At 35.3% G+C, this 21463-nt stretch overlaps 1 protein-coding gene across 5 annotated transcripts in view; it reads right to left on the reverse strand.

Annotated features, from left to right (window-relative positions):
- LOC127859481 (uncharacterized) overlaps positions 1-21463 on the reverse strand; it is a 152076-nt gene that overhangs the window by 129356 nt on the left and 1257 nt on the right. For all 5 annotated transcript variants that reach the window (XM_052396930.1, XM_052396934.1, XM_052396931.1 and 2 more), the window contains exons 3-5: positions 20086-20810; positions 19457-19556; positions 6000-6050 (exon numbers count right to left, since the gene is read on the reverse strand). In XM_052396930.1, coding sequence (XP_052252890.1) covers positions 6000-6050; positions 19457-19556; positions 20086-20810 — 876 coding nt within the window. The remainder of the gene's footprint in view (positions 1-5999; positions 6051-19456; positions 19557-20085; positions 20811-21463) is intronic.

Genomic DNA, 21463 nt, shown 5'->3' on the forward strand with positions numbered 1-21463 from the left:
AACAAGTTTGTGGTATTTAAGTCTATTGAATGCACCAGTACATGTATCACCATGGACCATTTCTCTGAACAAGTTTGTGACAAGCTGACTAAGCCAAAACTATATCCCTCTGCATTTGGCAAAGAACCATTTGCTGTTTGAGAAAGCTAACTCAAATATTTATATAATGACTTCAGACCAAGAAAATGTTACTTCCATGAAATTTCTATGTTAATTTCATTTTTTTTTTTTTATAAAATGTAAAATGCCGAAAAAGATGTACAATGCTCAATGCACTCAAAATGAAAGGAGGCGCATTCAAAATTAAGGCCACGACTTTTATATTTCTTGGTTTACAAAACCGCTGACCCTAATTTTTGGAAAATGGGAAAAAAAATAAAATCGGAAAATCGTCTTTTTTTTATATATTTTATTCCCGACTGCACTAAAAAACGAGCGAAACGAGAAAAAAAAAAAACGATCCGGTTTGAGTACGGTTGCGAATAAAATCAAGTAAGTACAATCAACGATTGGTTCACATATATTACAGAGATCGGGATATTTTTCAATGTGACACAGTATGTACCAGTCCTTTTATGGGCACTTCTCAAAATTTATTTAATTACAGACAATAGGAAAATCAGCGTCAGTAAAATGTCGACCGCATCAAAATTTATTTCCGAGTCTGTGACGCAACTATATTGTTTAACATGTTTATTATATTAAACATACCCGATATTATAGTAGATAAAAAAGTATTACCTTGCAATTTGATAATTAGTATAAATAATCCAATAAAACACTGCCATTATTTACGATATATGTGTTTAGGAATTTTGTACACACGTCCGCCATAGTTTATAGGAACTGTACAGAAAGTTTGGAAATCGGAACAAATCGGTATATCTCGGAAAATCATTGATAAATGTATTTGTCGTTTTAATGCTTAGGGCCGAGAAATTTCGGCAAATCGGAACTCAACTTGCGTATTAAAAATACTAGCTCAATTAACCGTTAAACTCCGCCTCCGTTCTCTGCAAAAGATTCGAAGGCGGAGCTATGCACGTGCTATTATTAAATTGGAGGATTGCAATTGAGAAACAAACGCACGATTGGTTCGGCATGTTGATTGCTAGACAAAGGAAGCCAATTTTGTCGGCGCGAAATTTGTCTCTTTATTGCTTCAGACAGCAAGCGGCTTTCCTTTGATGACGTCAAACTGTCAATTCACACAGACTGCACATTTTCAGAAGACTTTAACTGGCTCCTTGTTTACAATTCCAGTAAAAACACTTGCTAACATTAAACTTTGGATTAAGGTAGTGCACCTCTAATGGGCACATATCCAAATATAATCTAATTAATTATTTTCTTAATCAGCATCATTTCACTGAACTACATGCAAATTTGTAGGTAGGCTTTCCATGCTTTTTAAAAAAATATACCGATTTTTTCAAAACCACCCCCACGCTCGGCTTTTGTCCAGTTTATTTTCACCCCTGGGGTATATAAAAGTTCCATAATTCATTCAAATTTCCAAATATGGGCATGCAGTTGGTGTGTACAGATGCTGTAAAGGTGTTTAAAGTTTAAACAAGATGAAATAAGTATTCTTTTACAGACATTTATTTTTTACAAATTTTTATCTATGGAAGAGCACCATGAAATGTAAGTGATTTCAGCCAAGTAAAAATTGGGTCGGTTAAAAACAAAGTGTCATAAAATTCAAAATAGTATCATTTAAGTCATATTTTAAACTTAGTTTTTATAGAAACACTATATACAGCAAAAATACCAAGAACTAGACAGATTTACCGTTTACTTTTTGAAATAAAAATAAAAATGCAACATGCATGGTTCGTATTTTCAACAGTAAATCACCCAATTTCGCCATAACGTTGTTTTAATTTTAATAATTGAAAAATGTGCATAAAAATTGCAACATATTTAACAATAAATATAGCTTATATGCCATATTAAATCAAATTACGTTAGAAAATAAATCAAACGCGTCGCAAAAAAGTATACGTCGTCGGCAGGATTCGAACCTGCGCGGGAATATCCCAAAAGATTTCTAGTCTATCGCCTTAACCACTAGGCTACGGCACCTAATAGTAGGCTCTTCAACCTTCGAAGAAATCGCGGGAAATCATTAGAGGTGCACTACCTTAAATTATCAAAATAAAGCAAAAGCCAAGTTGACAAATATGATTGTATTAATTCGCGTCAGTTTAAAAAAGACGTGTTGCGTTGTAAATCAACGAGTTTTCACGACAACAACAACTTTAACAAACATTACCGCGACGACGCGGGGATCGATCTACCTCGATTTTTTTTTCATGGACGATGTCATAAGTCCAATAAGAGCAAACACAAACTTTGTGTATGAGTAGTTTATCTTATATAAGATTTATGCAACGGGCATCGCATTGCGTAATGGTGCGCATCGAATTACGGAAATGAAGCGCAGTTTTTCGTTTTAATGGGAGAAGAACGCATGTCATTTAATGGAGTGTTTAAAATTGCCTGATGTTACAAAAGGTGCTTTTAGGTGACTCATTTCATTTGAAGATATAGATGTGTTTCATTGCATAATTTGATTTTTTGTCTCTGTGTTAAGGTTATAAAAGATATGTTGTCTTTGTTCTGATGTTATTAGCATTAACTTTTTTTTCCAATGATGTTTTTTTTTTTTTTTTTTTTTTTTTTTCGACCGCCCGATGGACCATTTTCAAAATAATTTTTGTAAACCAATAAAAAAAAAAGTCGTGGCCTAATGGAACAATAATTAAATGATCCAAAATAGGATGTAAGGGCTTAGGCCTACAATCTTTCCATTCAGTAACTTTTTATAAGTGAATTTGTCTGTCAACAAACAGTGTCTACATGCTATGGAATAATGTGGTCATAAAGCGTTTTTTCCTCACCAGTTTGAGAGTGGTTCTGGCACTGGAAAAACTGGGAAAATTTGTGTCCTTTACAACATAATTGAACTAGGAATTCGTATTACTTTCTTCAAGAGTTGTACAATTTCAGTAAGTAACATAAATAAACTAAAATAAAAACATTCCATGATTTTGTTGTTGTTGTCACATTTAAAGGGCAAACTATCTTGTTTTACAGGTTTATTTCTGGACCAAGGAAACTTCATAATCATAACATTTGCACATAAAACGATCATCTAACGATGTTTTAGAAATTTCCATATCAGTCAATTCCAATTAAAGGGAACAGGGTAATTTCATGGTCAAACCATTTATGTAAAGAAATGGACCCATAACGACTTTTGTTTGACCATATTTTTGCAGTTGCAGATATTTGAAATACAAATATCTTTTTTTTTTATCTTTTGTATTTGTTTTGAAACAATATAAAAATTTTAAGTTTTTGTTTTTAAAGTAATTAATTTTCATCTACATGAATTTCTTGATAGGACTTGTTCACAGATTGTCAAAATGACATTTTTCCAACTTGTTGTCACCGATTTAAACAAGAGTGCCAAACTGTCACAAGATACGCACGTTCGAAGGTTTTGGACACCATGCTCAATGCTTGAAATGCACTTAGTGACCTCGAGACCTAATTATTGACCCGGCATGACCCATATTTGAACTTGACCTAAATATCATTAAGACGTAACATCTGACTAAATTCGGTGAAGATCAGATGAAAACTACTTCAATTAGAGAGCGGACACCATGCAATATGCTTGAAATGCACTAAGTGACATCATGACCTCGTTTTTGACCCAGCATGACCCATATTTGAACTTGACCTACATATCATCTAGACACAACTTCTGACCAATTAGGTGAAGATCGGATGAAAACTACTTCAATTAGAGAGTGGACACCATGCTTAATGCTTGAAATGCACTAAGTAACCTTGTGACCTCGTTTTTGACCCGGCATGACCCATATTTGAACTTGACCTACATATCATCCAGACACAACTTCTGACCAAAATAGGGGAAGATCGAATGAAAACTACTTCAATTACAGAGCGGACACCATGCTAAATGCTTGAAATGCACTAAGTGAACGTCTTGTGACCTAGTTTTTGACCCAGCATGACCCATATTCGAACTTGACCTACATATTGTCTAGACATAACTTCTGACCAAGTTTGGTGAAGATCGGATGAAAACTATTTGAATTTGAGAGCAGACACTGCTGTGGATGCCGCCCGCCAAGGGTGAAACTATAATACGTCCCGTTTTTTTTAAGGGCGTATAAAAATAAAAGGACACTTTTTATCCAGGTGAAAAATAACACCATGGGCGTAGACTCTTACTAAACATACTTTTTTGTTTATAAGAATTTATAATTTATATACACAGATTTTCTTTAAAATAACTTAAAAATCAGATTGTTGGGGGATTTGGGCATCATTTTCCACTACCAAATTTATACACATGACACTGTGTAATAGAATAGTCATGGTCAAAATTCATTAAGTAACAAGGGCTGTGTGTAAAACATGCATGCCCCCCATATGGGCTGTCAGTTGTAGTGGCAGCCATTGTTTGAATACGTTTTTTTGTCACTGTGACCTTGACCTTTGACCTAGTGACCTGAAAATAAAGAGGGGTCATCTGCAAGTCATGATAAATGTACCTTTGAAGTTTCATGATCCTATAGTATTCTTGAGTTATCACCCGGAAACCATTTTACTGTTTCGAGTCACTGTGACCTTGACCTTTGACCTAGTGACCTGAAAATCAATAGGGATCATCTGCCAGTCATGATCAATGTACCTATGAAGTTTCATCATCCTAGGCAGGTGTTTTTTTTGGCCCGATGTTATAGCCGAAATTCGGCTATATTCCCAAGCGCAAAAAGTATACTTTTTTCTTAACCAAATTTTCAATTTTCTAAGTATAAAAAGGGCACATCATTCTGTCAAAATGCACGCCAGAGTTATCTTACATTGCCTGCCCAGTCCCCTCATGATAGTAAGTAAGTGTACCAAGTTTGAATGCAATAGCTTTGATACTTTTTGAGAAAAGTGGACCTAAACACAAAACTTAACCGGACACCAACGCCAAGGTGATGACAATAGCTCATAACTGTTTTTTCAAATGACCTTGACCTTTGACCTAGTGACCTGAAAATCAATAGGGTCATCTGCGAGCCATGATCAATGTTCCTATGAAGTTTCATGATCCTAGCCAAAAGCATTCTTGAGTTATCATCCGGAAACCATTTTACTATTTCGGGTCACCGTGACCTTGACCTTTGACCTAGTGAACTAAAAATCAATAAGGGTCATCTGCGAATCATAATCAATGAACCTATGAAGTTTCATGATCCTAGGCATAAGCGTTCTTGAGTTATCATCCGGAAACCATTTTACTATTTCAGGTCACCATGACCTTGACCTTTGACCAAGTGACCTAAAAATAAATAGGGGTCATCTGGGAGTCATGATCAATGTACCTATGAAGTTTCATGATCCTAGGCATAAGCGTTCTTGAGTTATCATCTGGAAACCATTTTACTATTTCAGGTCACCGTGACCTTGACCTTTGACCTAGTGACTTCAAAATCTTTAGGGGTCATCTGCGAGTCATGATCAATGTACCTATGAAGTTTAATGATCCTAGGCCTAAGCGTTCTTGCGTTATCATTTGGAAACCATCTGGTGGACAGATGGACCAACGGACTGACCGACATACCCACATGTGCAAAACAATATACCCCCTCTTCTTCAAAGGGGGGCATAAAAATACCGGTAACAAACTCACCTGAATGAACATTTACCACCTGTGACATTTTTATCACAAAGACATCAAAATCTCACTTTAACTTTACTGATGCATTTTTATGTTTGTCCCATTCTATGTGGTTCTTCAGCATTTACAAAATGATTATAAAAGTTAATCATCATGACATGTATATAAAAACTCAAAACCAAATTAAAGATTTGATAGATGACAATGAGCAGATTACAGAGCATCTATTGTTCAACCTAAAATATGTGCAATGCTTAGCACAAACAAAGTGAAACACAAGACTTACTTGGCGTTGTTTTAACACAATCCTCATCCTGCCTTCCATCCCCATCATCGTCTGAAAAAAAAATAAAAAAAAATTCAACTGTCAATAACAGCAACATTATGTTATGTTCACTAGCAGATCCAGGCAGGGGGGTAACATCAAGCATGCCACCCCCCCCCCCCCCCCTAAAATGTACAGGCTATATAAAAATATATTATTATATTTATATTTGATTGTAATCCATAACATTGTAAGTATTAGCTTAAGTAACATTAATAAATTTCTACAAAAGCTTATGTCACACATGGGAGGTCCTTCCCAGTAAAGGTGTCTAATCACACCCTACTGAACAAAATGACAGACTCAGTAGACTTGCATCTCTGCGAACAACATGCCAACTACTGAAAATGGAGATCTAGCACGGATCAGATCCAAACCCTACCCATCATCCTGATATAATTCCTGAAGAGGAATACGCCCATTTACGTCAACTGCAAAAGGAGTTCAACAGCGTTGACGGGAAGTCCTTCTGGAGAATACTGAGACACTACAGAGTGCCAGGAAAGATCACCAACATCATCAGGAAGTCTGTTGAATAGATGACCTGCAGAATTGTTCATGGCAAACAGCTTACAGACACATTAAGAGTGAAAACCAGAGTCAGGTGCTTATTCTTTCCTGTGCATATTTGGTCATGAAGACTTTGACTGACCAGAAGCAAAACAGTTTAACGACATTCTGGTTCTTTTCTAGCATACCAAACAACAGATACAGAAAATGACCAACATGGTAGCGGACAACTCAGCTACTGGCCCTCACCATCAACAGAGAGAAGAGCAAATTGCTCAAGACCATCAACAGAGAGAAGAGCATGGTGCTCAATACCATCAACAGAGAGAAGAGCAAGGTGCTCAAGGCCATCAACAGAGAGAAGAGCAAGGTGCTCAAGACCATCAACAGAGAGAAGAGCAAGGTGCTCAAGACCATCAACAGAGAGAGGAGCAAGGTGCTCAAAACCATCAACAGAGAGAAGTGCAAGGTGCTCAAGACCATCAACAGAGAGAATAGCAAGGTGCTCAAGACCATCAACAGAGAGAAGAGCAAGGTGTTCAAGACCATCAACAGAGAGAAGAGCAAGGTGCTCAAGACCATCAACACAGAGAAGAGCAAGGTGCTCAAGACCATCAACAGAGAGAATAGCAAGGTGCTCAAGACCATCAACAGAGAGAATAGCAAGGTGCTCAAGACCATCAACAGAGAGAAGAGCAAGGTGCTCAAGACCATCAACAGAAAGAAGAGCAAGGTGCTCAAGACCATCAACAGAGAGAAGAGCAAGGTGCTCAAGACCATCAACAGAGAGAAGAGCAAGGTGCTCAAGACCATAAACAGAGAGAAGAGCAAGGTGCTCAAGACCATCAACAGAGAGAAGTGCAAGGTGCTCAAGACTATCAACAGAAAGAAGAGCAAGGTGCTCAAGACTATCAACAGAAAGAGCAAGGTGCTCAAGACCATCAACAGAGAGAAGAGCAAGGTGCTCAAGACCATCAACAGAGAGAGGAGCAAGGTGCTCAAGACCATCAACAGAGAGGAAAGCAAGGTGCTCAATACCATCAACAGAGAGGAGAGCAAGGTGCTCAAGACCATCAACAGAGAGAAGAGCAAGGTGTTCAAGACCATCAACAGAGAGAAGAGCAAGGTGCTCAATACCATCACAGTCCAAGGCGAGGTGCTGTAGTAGGTGGACAGTTTCAACTTAATCAGAAGCATCCTTCATAATCAGGAAGGAATGGATGCAGCTGTCAGAACCTGCATTTGTAAAGCACCATCAGCCTTCCAATATGTTAAAAACATCTGGGGATCATGGGCAATTTGCATCACTTCCAAGGTCAGGCTCTTCAATACCATTGTGAAGTAAATATACATCTATGGGGAAGAATCGTGGTGAGCCATCATCACCACCAGGAACATCCTAAAGATCTGCTGCCAGACAATATCACAAACAAAGAATTATGGAGAAGAACAAAACAGCACACCAATTGCAAGCCTGCATCTGATACAACAAGGAAATCTCAGGTATACAAAACAGGTTTTCGAAAATGTAGAATACTCTGAAAACAATCAATTGACAATCTGATAGTAGTATGCAATGATAATAGCATATACACTTCAACACCGTTATTTCGAAGTCGTGGGGACCGTTAAAAAAACTTCGGATTAACGATAATACGAAATAAACATTTGACAGAAGACTTCTTTGATTCCTTAAAAATAAAACGTTGTGGAATTCGCATGGTTCAGTTACACGCTTACTTAAAAATGTAAACTAGTCAGATAGCAATATATTTCTACTCGTAACAAACGGGGGAATAAAACGATTCTTTTTCTTGTTTATATTTTTCTCTAATTACAGAACATATAAAATAAAACGAATAGCACAAATTATCAGACATTCATACATATGCATACATTTTCGGAAATAAATTAACCTTTTTTTTAATAATACGCGATGTCTCTCTGAACACCGGCGTTCGCGCAGACGACAAAGGTGTTATTATCGGCTTTTGACGCGCCACGACAAAGGTGTGAAATTACGCTCAGTATTTTGCAGTTTTGACTACGGATTAAAGATTGATAATTAGGTGCGAATTATAGTGTTGGGACCGACAGAATCACTTCGAATTAACGATTTCTTCGGTTTAACGAAGTTCGGATTAACAATGAAAATTTACATTAAACAAACAAGAATCAAAATCGGGACCAGAAAAATACTTCGAAATAACAGTGACTTCGGATTATCGGTGTTCGAAATAACGGTGTTGAAGTGTATTGATTTAACCAATTATAACATGTACTTGTAATATACCACCCCTCATAGTATAAATTACTTTTTTGTTTCACTTTAACCTTTTGGGTATTGTTATGGTCAATTGCCCTCAGGCATTCATCTGCCAGGTTTTATGACCTTAATCCTGTTGTAAAAAACTATGATCAAGTGTCATCACATAAGCGCACTAGAATTCTAGCAAAACAAACAGTATCAAACCAGAACAGCCTGTGAGTAACTCTGTTCAGGTTTCAAGCTGTTTGCTGCTCATCAGTATATAAGTGTTGGAAATGAAGCCTTTAAAACTTGAATCTAGTAAGAAATTAAATTAAAATTTTCTAAGGGACCACAAATACATCAAAATACCTATGTAAGTGGTTAATTATGGGTAAAAACTTGTATGTCCCAAAAATTTAGAGTCACAAAAAAATTATTTTGGCTAAAAACATGGTAGGCTAAACATTTAGTGTTTGAAAACTTAAAGTAGTTACAGTATGTCTTGAATGTGATAAAAAAATGTGTGAGCATTTTTACTCGTTAACCCTTGACATGCAAAAGGATAAGCATTCAAATAAAGCTTAATGTGTCACTAAAAAAATATATATAAACAGACAATTTATAGTTAAAAAATGTCCAACTGCTGACAAGAATTTTATTGGAGACTGCAGCATCAATTCCATGGAATCGGCACCTTTTATTCAAAGATAGGCATTACTTCATACTGCATACTTTAGGAACAACTCTTCATGCAGGTTCTGTTAGTGGTTAATATTTTAAACATTAAAAAGCCTTGCAAAAGGCTTTACAAAGGTGCCACGTCAATATCTGTGGGAATCAGAACCTTTGGATTGGTTGCCAAACATCATAGAACTGTCCCCCTAACATCCCAGAACTGTCCCAAGATGAACATTTGGCTTCAAATTTGAATGGTTCAATTGCAGACACTCAGAGATCAGACACAGAGTAGTTCAAGACCATGGCTTAACCATTAACCACATTTATACGTATTTTGACGTGTGTAGTCCCTTAGAAAAATAAATTTAATTAAAGACCTTTTGTACTATATTGAAGTTTTTAACGCTGTGCGACCCATTACTTAATGAATACGAATGTGGATAAGCACCAAAAGAAATGCAAAATAACAAAAGTCCAGGATCTGATGGTATCACAATCAAATTTTATAAAATATTCTGGAATGATATGAAAATACATTTAATTCATTCACTTAACTATTCATTTAATAGCGAAAACTTAACTACGCTAAAAAAACAAGGTATAATATCACTCATTCCAAAACCTGGAAAAAACCTTGAAAACCTAGAATCCTTATCAAACTGGCGCCCAATTAGTATACTGAACAATGACTATAAAATTGCAACTAAAAGTATATCAAACAGAATTAAAAAAATATTACCATCAATCATTTCGAGATCTCTATCTTGTTTCATTAAAGAACGTTACATTGGTGAAAACGTACGTCTGATACAAGAATGCATAAATTATTTCAACCAACCAAACAATTCTGGCCTCGTTTTCTTTGCAGACTTCGAAAAAGCTTTCTTTTCACTAGACCATTCGTTTATGTTCTCTTGCTTAGAAAATATGAATTTTGGTGAAATTCTAATTAAATGGGTTAAACTATTTTATACCGATATTACCCGTGTAATAATTAAAAATGGCTTTTTCTCAAACAGTTTTAAGATCGAACGAGGTGTAAGACAAGGATGTCCACTTTCATCCTCGCTATTTAATATATGCATTGAGTATCTATCACACTATATACAATCAAATAAACATATAAAAGGAACATCACTAGAACCTGACGAAGAAATTAAACAGTCCCTATTTGCTGACGATGCAACTTATTTTTCAAATGACAGTAGTGACTCATTCAATAATCTTATAGAATCGCTAACCCTTTTTGGTCTTAAACTAAACAAAAGTAAATGCACTGTGCTACGAGTAGGCAAATTTAAACCAAGTAATATTCATCTTAAAAAAGAAATGAAATTCAACTGGACATCAGATGAAGCAATAATGCTAGGAATAACCTTTACAAACAATGAAAATGAAACAATACTAAAAAAACATACTGCCTAAATTACAAAAATTCAAAAAACATTTAAAATCATGGCAGCATCGTAAACTTACACTTATTGGAAAAAACACAGTGCTGAAAACGTTTGCACTCCCTAAAGTAATTTATACACTAACAGTTCTCCCAAATCCACCAAATGATATTATTGTAGATATAAAATCAGAAATATTTAATTTCATACGGGATGGAAAACCTAATAAAATCAAGCGAACACAATTAATTCAATCAGTAGAATATGGAGGTATCAGACTAAGATTCTTTCCTGAATGCAATCAAATGCAGTTGGGTTAAAAGATATTTAGATAATACCAATACGAATAAATGGAAATTATTCTACAGGAAAATTCTTAAAACATATGGTGACTCCTTACTTTTTTAATGTAATATCGACAATAATATCTTAGATGAAATTTCAACCAAAAACATATTTCCATCAAATTTTCTATTGCATGGTGTAAAGTTACTCATAATTTAGAAACCAAAATAAACAGTAAAATCATTCTGTGGAACAATAAAGATATAACTACTAACAATAAAACGTTTTTCTATAAACATTGGTTCGAACGAAACATAAAATATGTAGATCAATTGTACGACAACAGAATAAACAACTTCTATACTTTTGATAACTTATGCTACATATTCGGAATACCTACAAATAACTTCCTGCACCCGATTGTATAAACAGTTAAACCGGCGGTTAACCACATACTGGCGGTTAAAAGTCGGTAACATGTTGGTTACTGGTCGGTAAGCGTTTGAATAAAATTTGGTTAGTTATACCGATCGGTTAAAACCCAGTTAAAACATACCCTGCTTCCCTAGGTGGGTAAGTACAAGTTACCGAGAGGTTACTTACACAAAATGGCCGCAGCGCGCGACATTATAAAAGCTAACCATCGACAACCTTCACAATTTCGACGAGTAAACAATAAATTGCAGCGACTGACACTTTATTTGACTTAATTTACAGGGCAATACAATTTCCAACTTCGGAAGACGAATTTAAGGACGCACAGAACGTGTTTCTTATATTCTGTTATGGGTATGCCGTGTGTGATCCGATGCATCAATGGCGCCCATGTTAGTATCATTTCTCTGAGAACAGGGAACAACAAAAGTACAAACAAAAAACAAAACACGTTCTAACTAGTATCTTACCTTTAATAATCCTTTAAAATCCATAAATAATCAATTTAATTCAATAATTGATGAGTTTGCATCTAGGGTCTTTGATAATTATTTTAGCATAGTTTAATAAAGACCCTTATGCCATCATATCATTATATTCAAATGAGAACTCAATAAACTTTCTTCTTCGTCACACGCTACATCATGTACTCTATGTACATTACTGCTGTTAAAATGAACCAGAGCAGTTTATCAAATGTGTCATGTTCTGAGAAAAATGGGCATAATGGATGTGCTTAAAGTGTCGTCCCATATTAGCCTGTGCAGTTTGCACAGGCTAATCAGGGACGACACTTTCCGCTTTTATGACATGTTTTGTTAAAATAAAGTCCCTTCTTAGCAAAAATCAATTTTTGGCGGAAAGTGTTGTCCCTGATTAGCCTGTGCAAACTTAACAAGCTAATCTGGGACGACACTTTACACACATGCATTATGCCCAGTTTTCTCAGAACACGACACAAATAATAGCCGTTGGTGAACTCAGTTGCATTTGCAGATTTCTACATACAAAGATATATTTAAACTTTAACAATGTTTTATTTGTCTATGGTAAATTCCCTTATTGAACAAGAAAGTAAGTAAGTTTATTGTAAACATAAGCCAAATTAGAAGAATAGTCTAGCATGTTACGATGACCATGTATAATTTTTATGTTACATCTAGAACAACTAGAAGAATAGACGTCTTTGTAAGCACTCTCTTGCAGTTTTGAAGCACCAGGAATTCCGCTAAATGATGCAAATCCCGACATCATTATCAATTTGTCCCTGGTCATTTTGATGAACTCATAGTTAAAATTTACACTTTATTTTATTGTGAATTCATTTGTAAATTAATTTGATAAAAAAATACATGTCGCTGTTTATAAGCGTGACACTTCGCGCGAAAATTACGTCATTAGAATATGCATTGTGGGAATGTTTTGGTTAAAGTTAACGGTGGTTAAATTCCACTTTGCCCGGTTAGGTTACTTTCCGGTATATCGTGTTTATACAATCGAGTTACCTTGAAGGTTACTATACCTGAATAACCGCAAACTTACCAAGGTTTGAATGTTACTGAGCGGTAACTTTAACCAGCGTTTATACAATCGGGTGCTGAAGTACTACACACTGATCAAAAGTATACCCATATATATTAAAGCTGTAACCAATACAAATAACACACCATGAACTCAAAAAACATTTGTAGAAAACATAATTGCAAAACAAAAGAAAACGAACAAAATATTTTACACACCTCAAATTAAAAACCCTCCAGAAATCTCAAAAGCTCATATTAAATGGCAAAACCTTCTTGGAGAAAAAGAATTTAATTGGAAACAAATATTTGTCATGCCATATAAAGCAACTACTGATAGGACACTGAGAAACTTTCAATATAAATACATCCAGAGAATCATAGCTACAAATAAACATCTTTTTAAATGCAACCTATCCAACACAAATCTATGTGATATGTGTAGGGAACATATTGAAACAATAGAACACCTTTTCTGGGAGTGTAAACATATCTAATCTCTATGGAATCAATTGACAACCTTTCTTGAGAAACAACAAGATATGTGTTTGTCAGAAATACTATGTCCCCTTTTGCGCCACTTTGAAGCTATATATTTGACCTTTGACCTTGAAGGATGACCTTGACCTTTCACCATTCAAAATGTGCAGCTCCATGAGATACACATGCATGCCTAATATCAAGTTGCTATATTCAATATAGCAAAAGTTATTGCAAAATGTTTAAGTTGGCGCAAACCAACAGACCAACCAACCAACAGTCAGGGCAAAAACAATATGTCCCCCAATATAGTGGTGGGGGACAAACAATATGTCCCCCACTATAGAGGTGGGGGACATAAAAATTAAATGTTAAACTATCTCTCTTAGACATCAGTTTAGGGGTAAATACCTTTAAAATACAAGAGGTTAATAACACTGTGAATTACATAATTATATTGATGAAATATTTTATATTCAGCATGAAATACAGAAAACAAAGACCTACCATGAACTGTTTTATTAATTATTTAAAACTGAAGATTCAAATTGAAAAAGAAATTGCCCTAAACAATGATACACTTCCCTTATTTGAACAAAAATGGAAACACATTCAACTTTCATTAACAAGTCCAGTATGCTTTCTACCCACGTTATGCAACTCATCCTTATTCATAACTATTCTGTTTGTTGTTGTTTTTTTTACAAACAACCAAAAGGAAAACAATAGACTACATATTAACCTTTTTTTTCCTTTTTTCCTTTTTTTAATCACAAGAACAAAACAAGGGACAAAATTGTCACAAAACCAGGTTTTCATTGTGAAAAAAAATCTGATAAAGGGAGACAACTCAAACTGAACTTTTTAAATGAACAAACAAAATTAACACCCTTTGTAAGTTTGTTTTAAAATAAATCTATTTTTAGTCGTGGCGACCTTGACATTGGAAATATTGACGTGATTCTTTTGTGCAACACACCGTCCCATGATGGTGAACAAATGTGCCAAATGATTTTAAAATATCATAATGAATGACATAGTTATAGCCCAGACAAGCTCATTTATGGCTATTTTTTACCTTTGAACTCAAAGTGTGACCTTGACCTTGGAGATATCGACGTAATTATTTCGCGCGACACACCGTCCAATGATGGTGAACAAATGTGCCAAATGATTTTAAAATCTGACAATGAACGACATAGTTATGGCTCGGACAAGCTCATTTATGGCCATTTTTGACCTTTGAACTCAAAGTGTGACCTTGACCTTGGAGATATAGACGTAATTATTTCGCGCGACACACCGTCCAATGATGGTGAACAAATGTGCCAAATGATTTTAAAATCTGACAATGAACGACATAGTTATGGCCCGGACAAGCTTGTTCCGCCAGCCCGCCAGCCAGCCAGCCAGCCAGCCCGCCCGCATTCGCCAATCTAATAACCAGTTTTTTCCTTCGGAAAACCTGGTTAATAAAAAGTATATATTAGCATATCTTGTATAACATGTTTGAACATTATTGCTGCTACATGGTATCACTTTGTTTTAAAAGCATATACATGTATACATTGTATGTCTTATATTGAATTAAAAAAAAAGTTTTTAAGGCTTCATTTCCACCTTAGTAATTGATAATAAGCAAACAGCATAAAACCTGAACAAACTGCGAGTTACTTGTAGGCTGTTCTGGTTTTATGCTGGCTGCAAAAGCCATTTTCGCTTTGCTTTTTAAGTATAACTGCTTCCATGAACGATTTGTGAGCTTGTGAATACAGAGTTAAGGTCTAATCAAAATTATTATTAGAACATATTATATTATAAATGAATCTAAATATAAATTAAATGAATAAAACAATTTTTTACTTAAAATAAGTTGTATTTGTTCTCTCTAATTCTAAATACAATGTAAATGGTTTGCACGGAGAATGGGTTTTTCCGACTCCAAACTCATTTGCGATTAAATTTACTAGCACTTTTACTCTTCGACACTTCCAATACCCGAATTTTCTCATTTACCATTTTGATATTTTAATTTCTGCATGTAAGCTTATATATATCTTATTTGATTATGGTACATAGGGAAATAAATAAAACACCTTGATTGAAAACTAAATAAACACGCCTGATAGGAAAATTTGCTAACACAAACTAATTAGCATAATAACAATTACATTTTTAATGAACAGATTTCGCAACATGTTACCGATTAAAAGTTTATTTTTTAAAACCTCTCGAGAACACTGTGAAAATGTTTGTCGCGTCTGTGAATTGTTTCTGCAATAAAATAGGCAATCAAATTGTCACTTAACGTCCCAGATAGTAAACTCTTTAACCCATTGACTGTTGGCAATACCTCACTGTATTATTCGACACCAAAAATTGATACGCAGTCAGCATTAACACCGGTCAGAACCGGTCATCGAGACAAAGGAAAATGGCTGGTGTGAAATCAAAACAAAGGTGTTATTGGCTTAAATAAACAATCAACACTGATTTGTCCATGACTGATCAACAGATTTACCACATTTACCTTAAAGCGGTCGCTTAATTCAAGACTTGTGCATCTAAATACACTAAAATTAGCGGTTGCTGGTCGCGTAAAACAAAAGTCGCTTAATACAATATGAAAATATAGTAAAAACGCTCGGGCGGGATTTAAAGTGGTCGCATAAGACAAATGTCGCTTAACTCAAGTGGTCGCAAGCACAAGATTGACTGTAGTTCCAATTAAGAACATGAATACATGTACAGTCGATTGGTGTATAATGGATAGCTAAGGACTTCGAGTCTCATTTCAACGTAAACACCATGCATTTAGTAATTTTACCATTAAACCTAAATAGACACATGTCTTTCCTATTGAAACATGCCAGCGGTTTTAAATTTCCGAAAAATATTATTTGTTTACAGGGCTTAACACTTACTTTTTTTTCAACTAGCCCATTCAGGCTAGTAAATGCAGAACCTACTAGCCCTGACCAATCTTTCGTGTGCCCCAACCAAAGTATTATCAAAACCTTTATATTTATCATTTAACTTGTATTTTCTTGTGCGTGGAAATGAGCAATTATGATTCAATCATTCTTATTAGCTTGCCTTACTAATGCTAATGAATTCAATATTCATCTTCTTAAGACATCTTCACGCCATTTCGGGTGAAATTTCCTTGTTTTTTTTTCCCTCATACTTTCTCTTACTTTCCTCCTTCCCTTTTCTTTTCTTATCTGAGGAAACACCATCCCCACCCGTAAAGCCAAACTTAAACAACGACATGAACGTTAAAACCTTTTTACATAGATTGCCGCGGTTGCTGTCTGACAACAAACGGTAAGTGAATCTTAGGTGTCGCAAAATAACAAATAACGTGTTACGGTAGTCGTAACAATTGTACAAGGTTAACTCTCTACTAAAAGCCGGGATCGACCATAAATATTAGTTTTGCTAATTGAGTTGCGTGAAAAAGATAGTCAAAACAGATTAAAATTATTTAAAATTGATAAATAAATAATAATTTTATATTAACTTTGTGTTTATGTCGAGTTTTATACCTTCATCGATCCTGGACAATCCTGGGCGATCCCGGCTTTTAGTTTAAAACGTGTTTTTATCGAGAAAACACGTCACTTCGAGGAAACCAATCAAAACCGTATCTATCAGAATTTTGTTTAAAAACAAGTACTGACGTGTTTTACCAGGAAAACCGCCGGGGTTTTTCTGAATTGTCGGCCTCTTTTTTATTGCAATCAGGGGGTTCCAAATCTATTTCAAGTTACGATCTGTTTGTAGTCTCCAACTTCAATCTGGGATTTAATTTTCATCTGATCATACTGTATAAAGATTTTTGCATCTTTCAAAAGCTTATTTAAAACGCAGTTTATTGATGTAGAACACATAATCCTGCCCAAATTACACACGACTGGTCGGGCATGTTACTGGGACATTGGCTAGCCCGGACCTAGGTACAGGCAGTGAATGTCGTTTGGATGTGCCATAGTGTTAAGCCCTGGTTTACAGCGCGAATTTCATGGTACACTGATTTAGCCATTACCGGATCGCTTAGGTCTTTATCGGATTACATGTGTATCGTGTTATTTCTTGAAATTTGACACAGCATTTGTAAAAAATAATTGCAATATATGTACATTGCCAGAAAGGAAATTCATTTCCACGTTTAATAAGACCCAGTTTATGGAAATTGCTATAGTAAGTTTAAAAGACGTTTACAGTCGATTGGTGTATAGCGGACTTTAGTGAGTAACGGATAGCTTAAAAGTTTTTTGCAAAATAGTTTTATTTATGTTAAGATTTATAGTTTTCTATTAATTGAATACAAATAGCCTATCATTGTTAAGTTGATTCATGTTTTTGTTGATGTGTGTCAATGTTTACAACTGTTTCTTTTTTTCGAAAGCAAAACAAGGTCTGACTCACGTTATGTACGCACCGTTTTTGTGACGACAGGAAAAGTGCAGACTAATGGTTTCTTTAATTTAGCAGATTTTGTTTGGTAAACATAATGTTCATTGATGTAATATTTTAGTATTATGTGTCCTTTACAAAAGTAAGAATGCTCAAAAACCAAATTGATACGTACCATATAAAATAAGCATGAAAGATGCAACTCGGGATTTAGTGAATAACGGACATGTGGTGACCCATATTCAGGAATGTGGGGATTGTCTCAAAATAAATATAAACCCAATTGAAGTTGTCCAATACACATATAGCAAGCGTGTGGCTATGATATTAATAAGTAAAAACATCATTTTTAATGAAAAATAATCAAATTATAACGAAAAATCGATTTCTCTGAAAACATATTTTCAGCAATCAAATCTATATATAGATTCAACTCAAAATGACCAGAATATAGGGTGCATCGCTTTGAACAGCAATTACTTCATCAATTGTGCAGCGATTTCCATGAATTTGGTCTTATTAAACGCAGAAATGAATTTCCTTTCTGGAAATGTACATATATTGCAATTATTTTTTACAAATGCTGTGTCAAATTTCAAGAAAAAACACGATACACATGTAATCCGATAAAGACCTAAGCGATCCGGCAATGGCTGAACCAGTGTACCATGAAATTTGCGCTGTAAACAAATAATATTTTTCGGAAATTTTAAACCGCTGGCATGTTTCAATAGGAAAGACATGTGTCTATCTAGGTTTAATTACTGTATGCATGGTGTTAACGTTGAAATGAGACTCGAAGTCCTTAGCTATCCGTTATACACCAATCGACTGTAGTCCAGAATCTTTAAACGGTGTTATGAAATGCACTGTATTTTAAAAATTCTGCATCCACCCTGGTGCTAATATCTTAAAATGAATGTCCCTATGGTAACATTCAAAACATTAATTTTTTTAAGTTTTAATGTCTGATTCTTTTTTTCATTAAAATGAGTGATAAGATAAAGCTTACACTACTAATACAGACTCTGCTACAGCTTGTGAAAATGGTAATGTTTAAGATAAGGGAGGTAAATCTTTTAAGGTCAGGATGTACAAAAATACATTTCTAAACGGGTTAGACATCGGTCGACATCATCCACTCAGCGGATGTGGAACCGCTATATTTAGCGCTATGACCCAAACTAGAGCGGATAAAAGATTTGCTACAGTATTGTCAGTTTATAATTCCAGATCGGTAGGGTAAAATAAATATATTACTGTTACATGTCATATCGCATGCTCATCTATGAATTAAAAAATCATTGTGTTTATAACAGCATCAAAACTATTACAAATTGTTATTTAGCATAATCTTAGTAAGCATTTCGACGGAATTTGCAAGTAAAACGTTATTATAAAAAGTAATTCATGTAATAATACTTTGCCAAATAGCATATGACTTGCCGTTCATATTGTTGTCTGGTGTGCACAGCTCTTCGTCTATTTTATTGTCACAATCGTTGTCTATTCCATCGCCAGGGACTGTCGGGGTTGGTTTACAATTCTATAACGCGATACAAAAACCCACAACAAATTAAGTTCAAACATCAAATATTTATGTATTTGGTGGCATTAACAAAAAATTGGCCATAATGAAATAATGCACAATTTAAACATAAAGTCTCTGTAATTAAAGACAGCTACATCGCAAAGTCAACGGTTTAAGTGAGTTTTGAATGGGGCGTTACAATCCAAAGCTTAAAAGTGCTTAGAATAGCTGTTTATAAAGTCGCTATGCAATACAGAAATGCGGATTCTTCATAATTGTTCAGGGAGCGGACGTTGTTTAGCAGCGTTCCAAACATCACATATAAATAGTGGGTGGAGTAAAACGCAAGACAACGCAGTTTTTATTATTATAAGACTTGCGAACTTGATCAAAGGCTAATATATATCGTTATTTTACAGCGTAGGTAAAACTTAGAAAAAACAGCTATGTAAATTTAAGACATATACTTATGCATATATTACTATAATAAATCCGTTTCACATGACAATCAAAAGTTATCTGCGATAAAGAGAGAAGAACTTACCGACGAATATATCAACGCTGTTCTCATTCCGGTCGGAAAGCCATATGATTCTCGGTAGGCATGACCATACAAGTACCCACCAAACGTCGACAAAGGGTCGCTATGGCGCACCGTGTGAGGACCGTGAGGCAGAGTTAAGTACGTGCCAACTAGATTTGTACCCGGAATATCCTTCCAGGTTGATTGTGGAAAGGGCTTTCCATCTAGTAGAAGACCGCCGATATCTGACTTTTTAGCAACTATCATGAACTCGTTTTGGTACCGATATATTGACGCGTTTCCGTAATCAGGTCGAGAATATTCCGGCGTGGTGAACGTGTAATCAGATCCAAATTGTTCAAGAGGCGGGACGAGAATCATCGATGGGTCTGCAGGCTCTGCAGAGGTTAACTGGCTTTTTACAAACTGTGCAATCATGACAGGCTCTGTCGAAGTAATGTGCGCGTATTGATCAGAGGGTATCTCAAATTCTCTGCTTTCTCCCGCGTTAAGAGTTATTGGTGGTCTTCCTGTAATTGATACTACAGTGCCATTCGCTTTTGCGACCACTCGGAAAACGTCTCCTACGGTCCTGCCCGGGATGGGAGCCGTCACAAACTCTTTTCCCCATCTATCGGCCGGCACCATTTGTTCGACTAGATGATCGGAAAATGTCCCAGTACCGACGTTTGTCTTTATGTTGCCACTAAAGACAGCAACTGGTTTCGACGTTACAATATGTGTTCCTGTATTTTAAATAAACCAGCCATTAAAAATTTGAATATTACCGATAATGTTCTAATTTGTATAACATTCTAAATGCGACGTGCTTAACAATATTTAAAATCAAAAGCACATGCTTAAATTGTTCCGTACACAATCACACAATTAAATTGACTTCCATGCAATTATGTAAGTTAAAGGACACATCAATTGCCAGATAGTGTAATAATGATACTACTGCTATTACTACTACTACTACTACTACTACTACTACTACTACTACTACTACTACTACTACTACTACTACTACTACTACTACTACTACTACTACTACTACTACTACTACTACTACTACCGCTACTACTACTACTACTACTACTACTACTACTACTTCTACTACTACTACTACTACTACTACTACTACTACTACTACTACTACTACTACTACTACTACTACTACTACTACTACTACTACTACTACTACTACTACTACTACTACTACTACTATTACTACTTCTACTACTACTTCTACTACTACTACTACTACTAATAATAATAATAATGATAATAATAATAATATCATTTGTCCGTTCGTTCATTCATTCATTTCATTAATTTTTATGTTATTTTCAGCAATGTTAATCAAAATGAACAAGTTAAGTGCCTGAGTTGCATC

Source organism: Dreissena polymorpha, chromosome 15 (genome assembly GCF_020536995.1).
Source record: "Dreissena polymorpha isolate Duluth1 chromosome 15, UMN_Dpol_1.0, whole genome shotgun sequence".
NCBI classification, from domain to species: Eukaryota; Metazoa; Mollusca; class Bivalvia; order Myida; family Dreissenidae; genus Dreissena; species Dreissena polymorpha.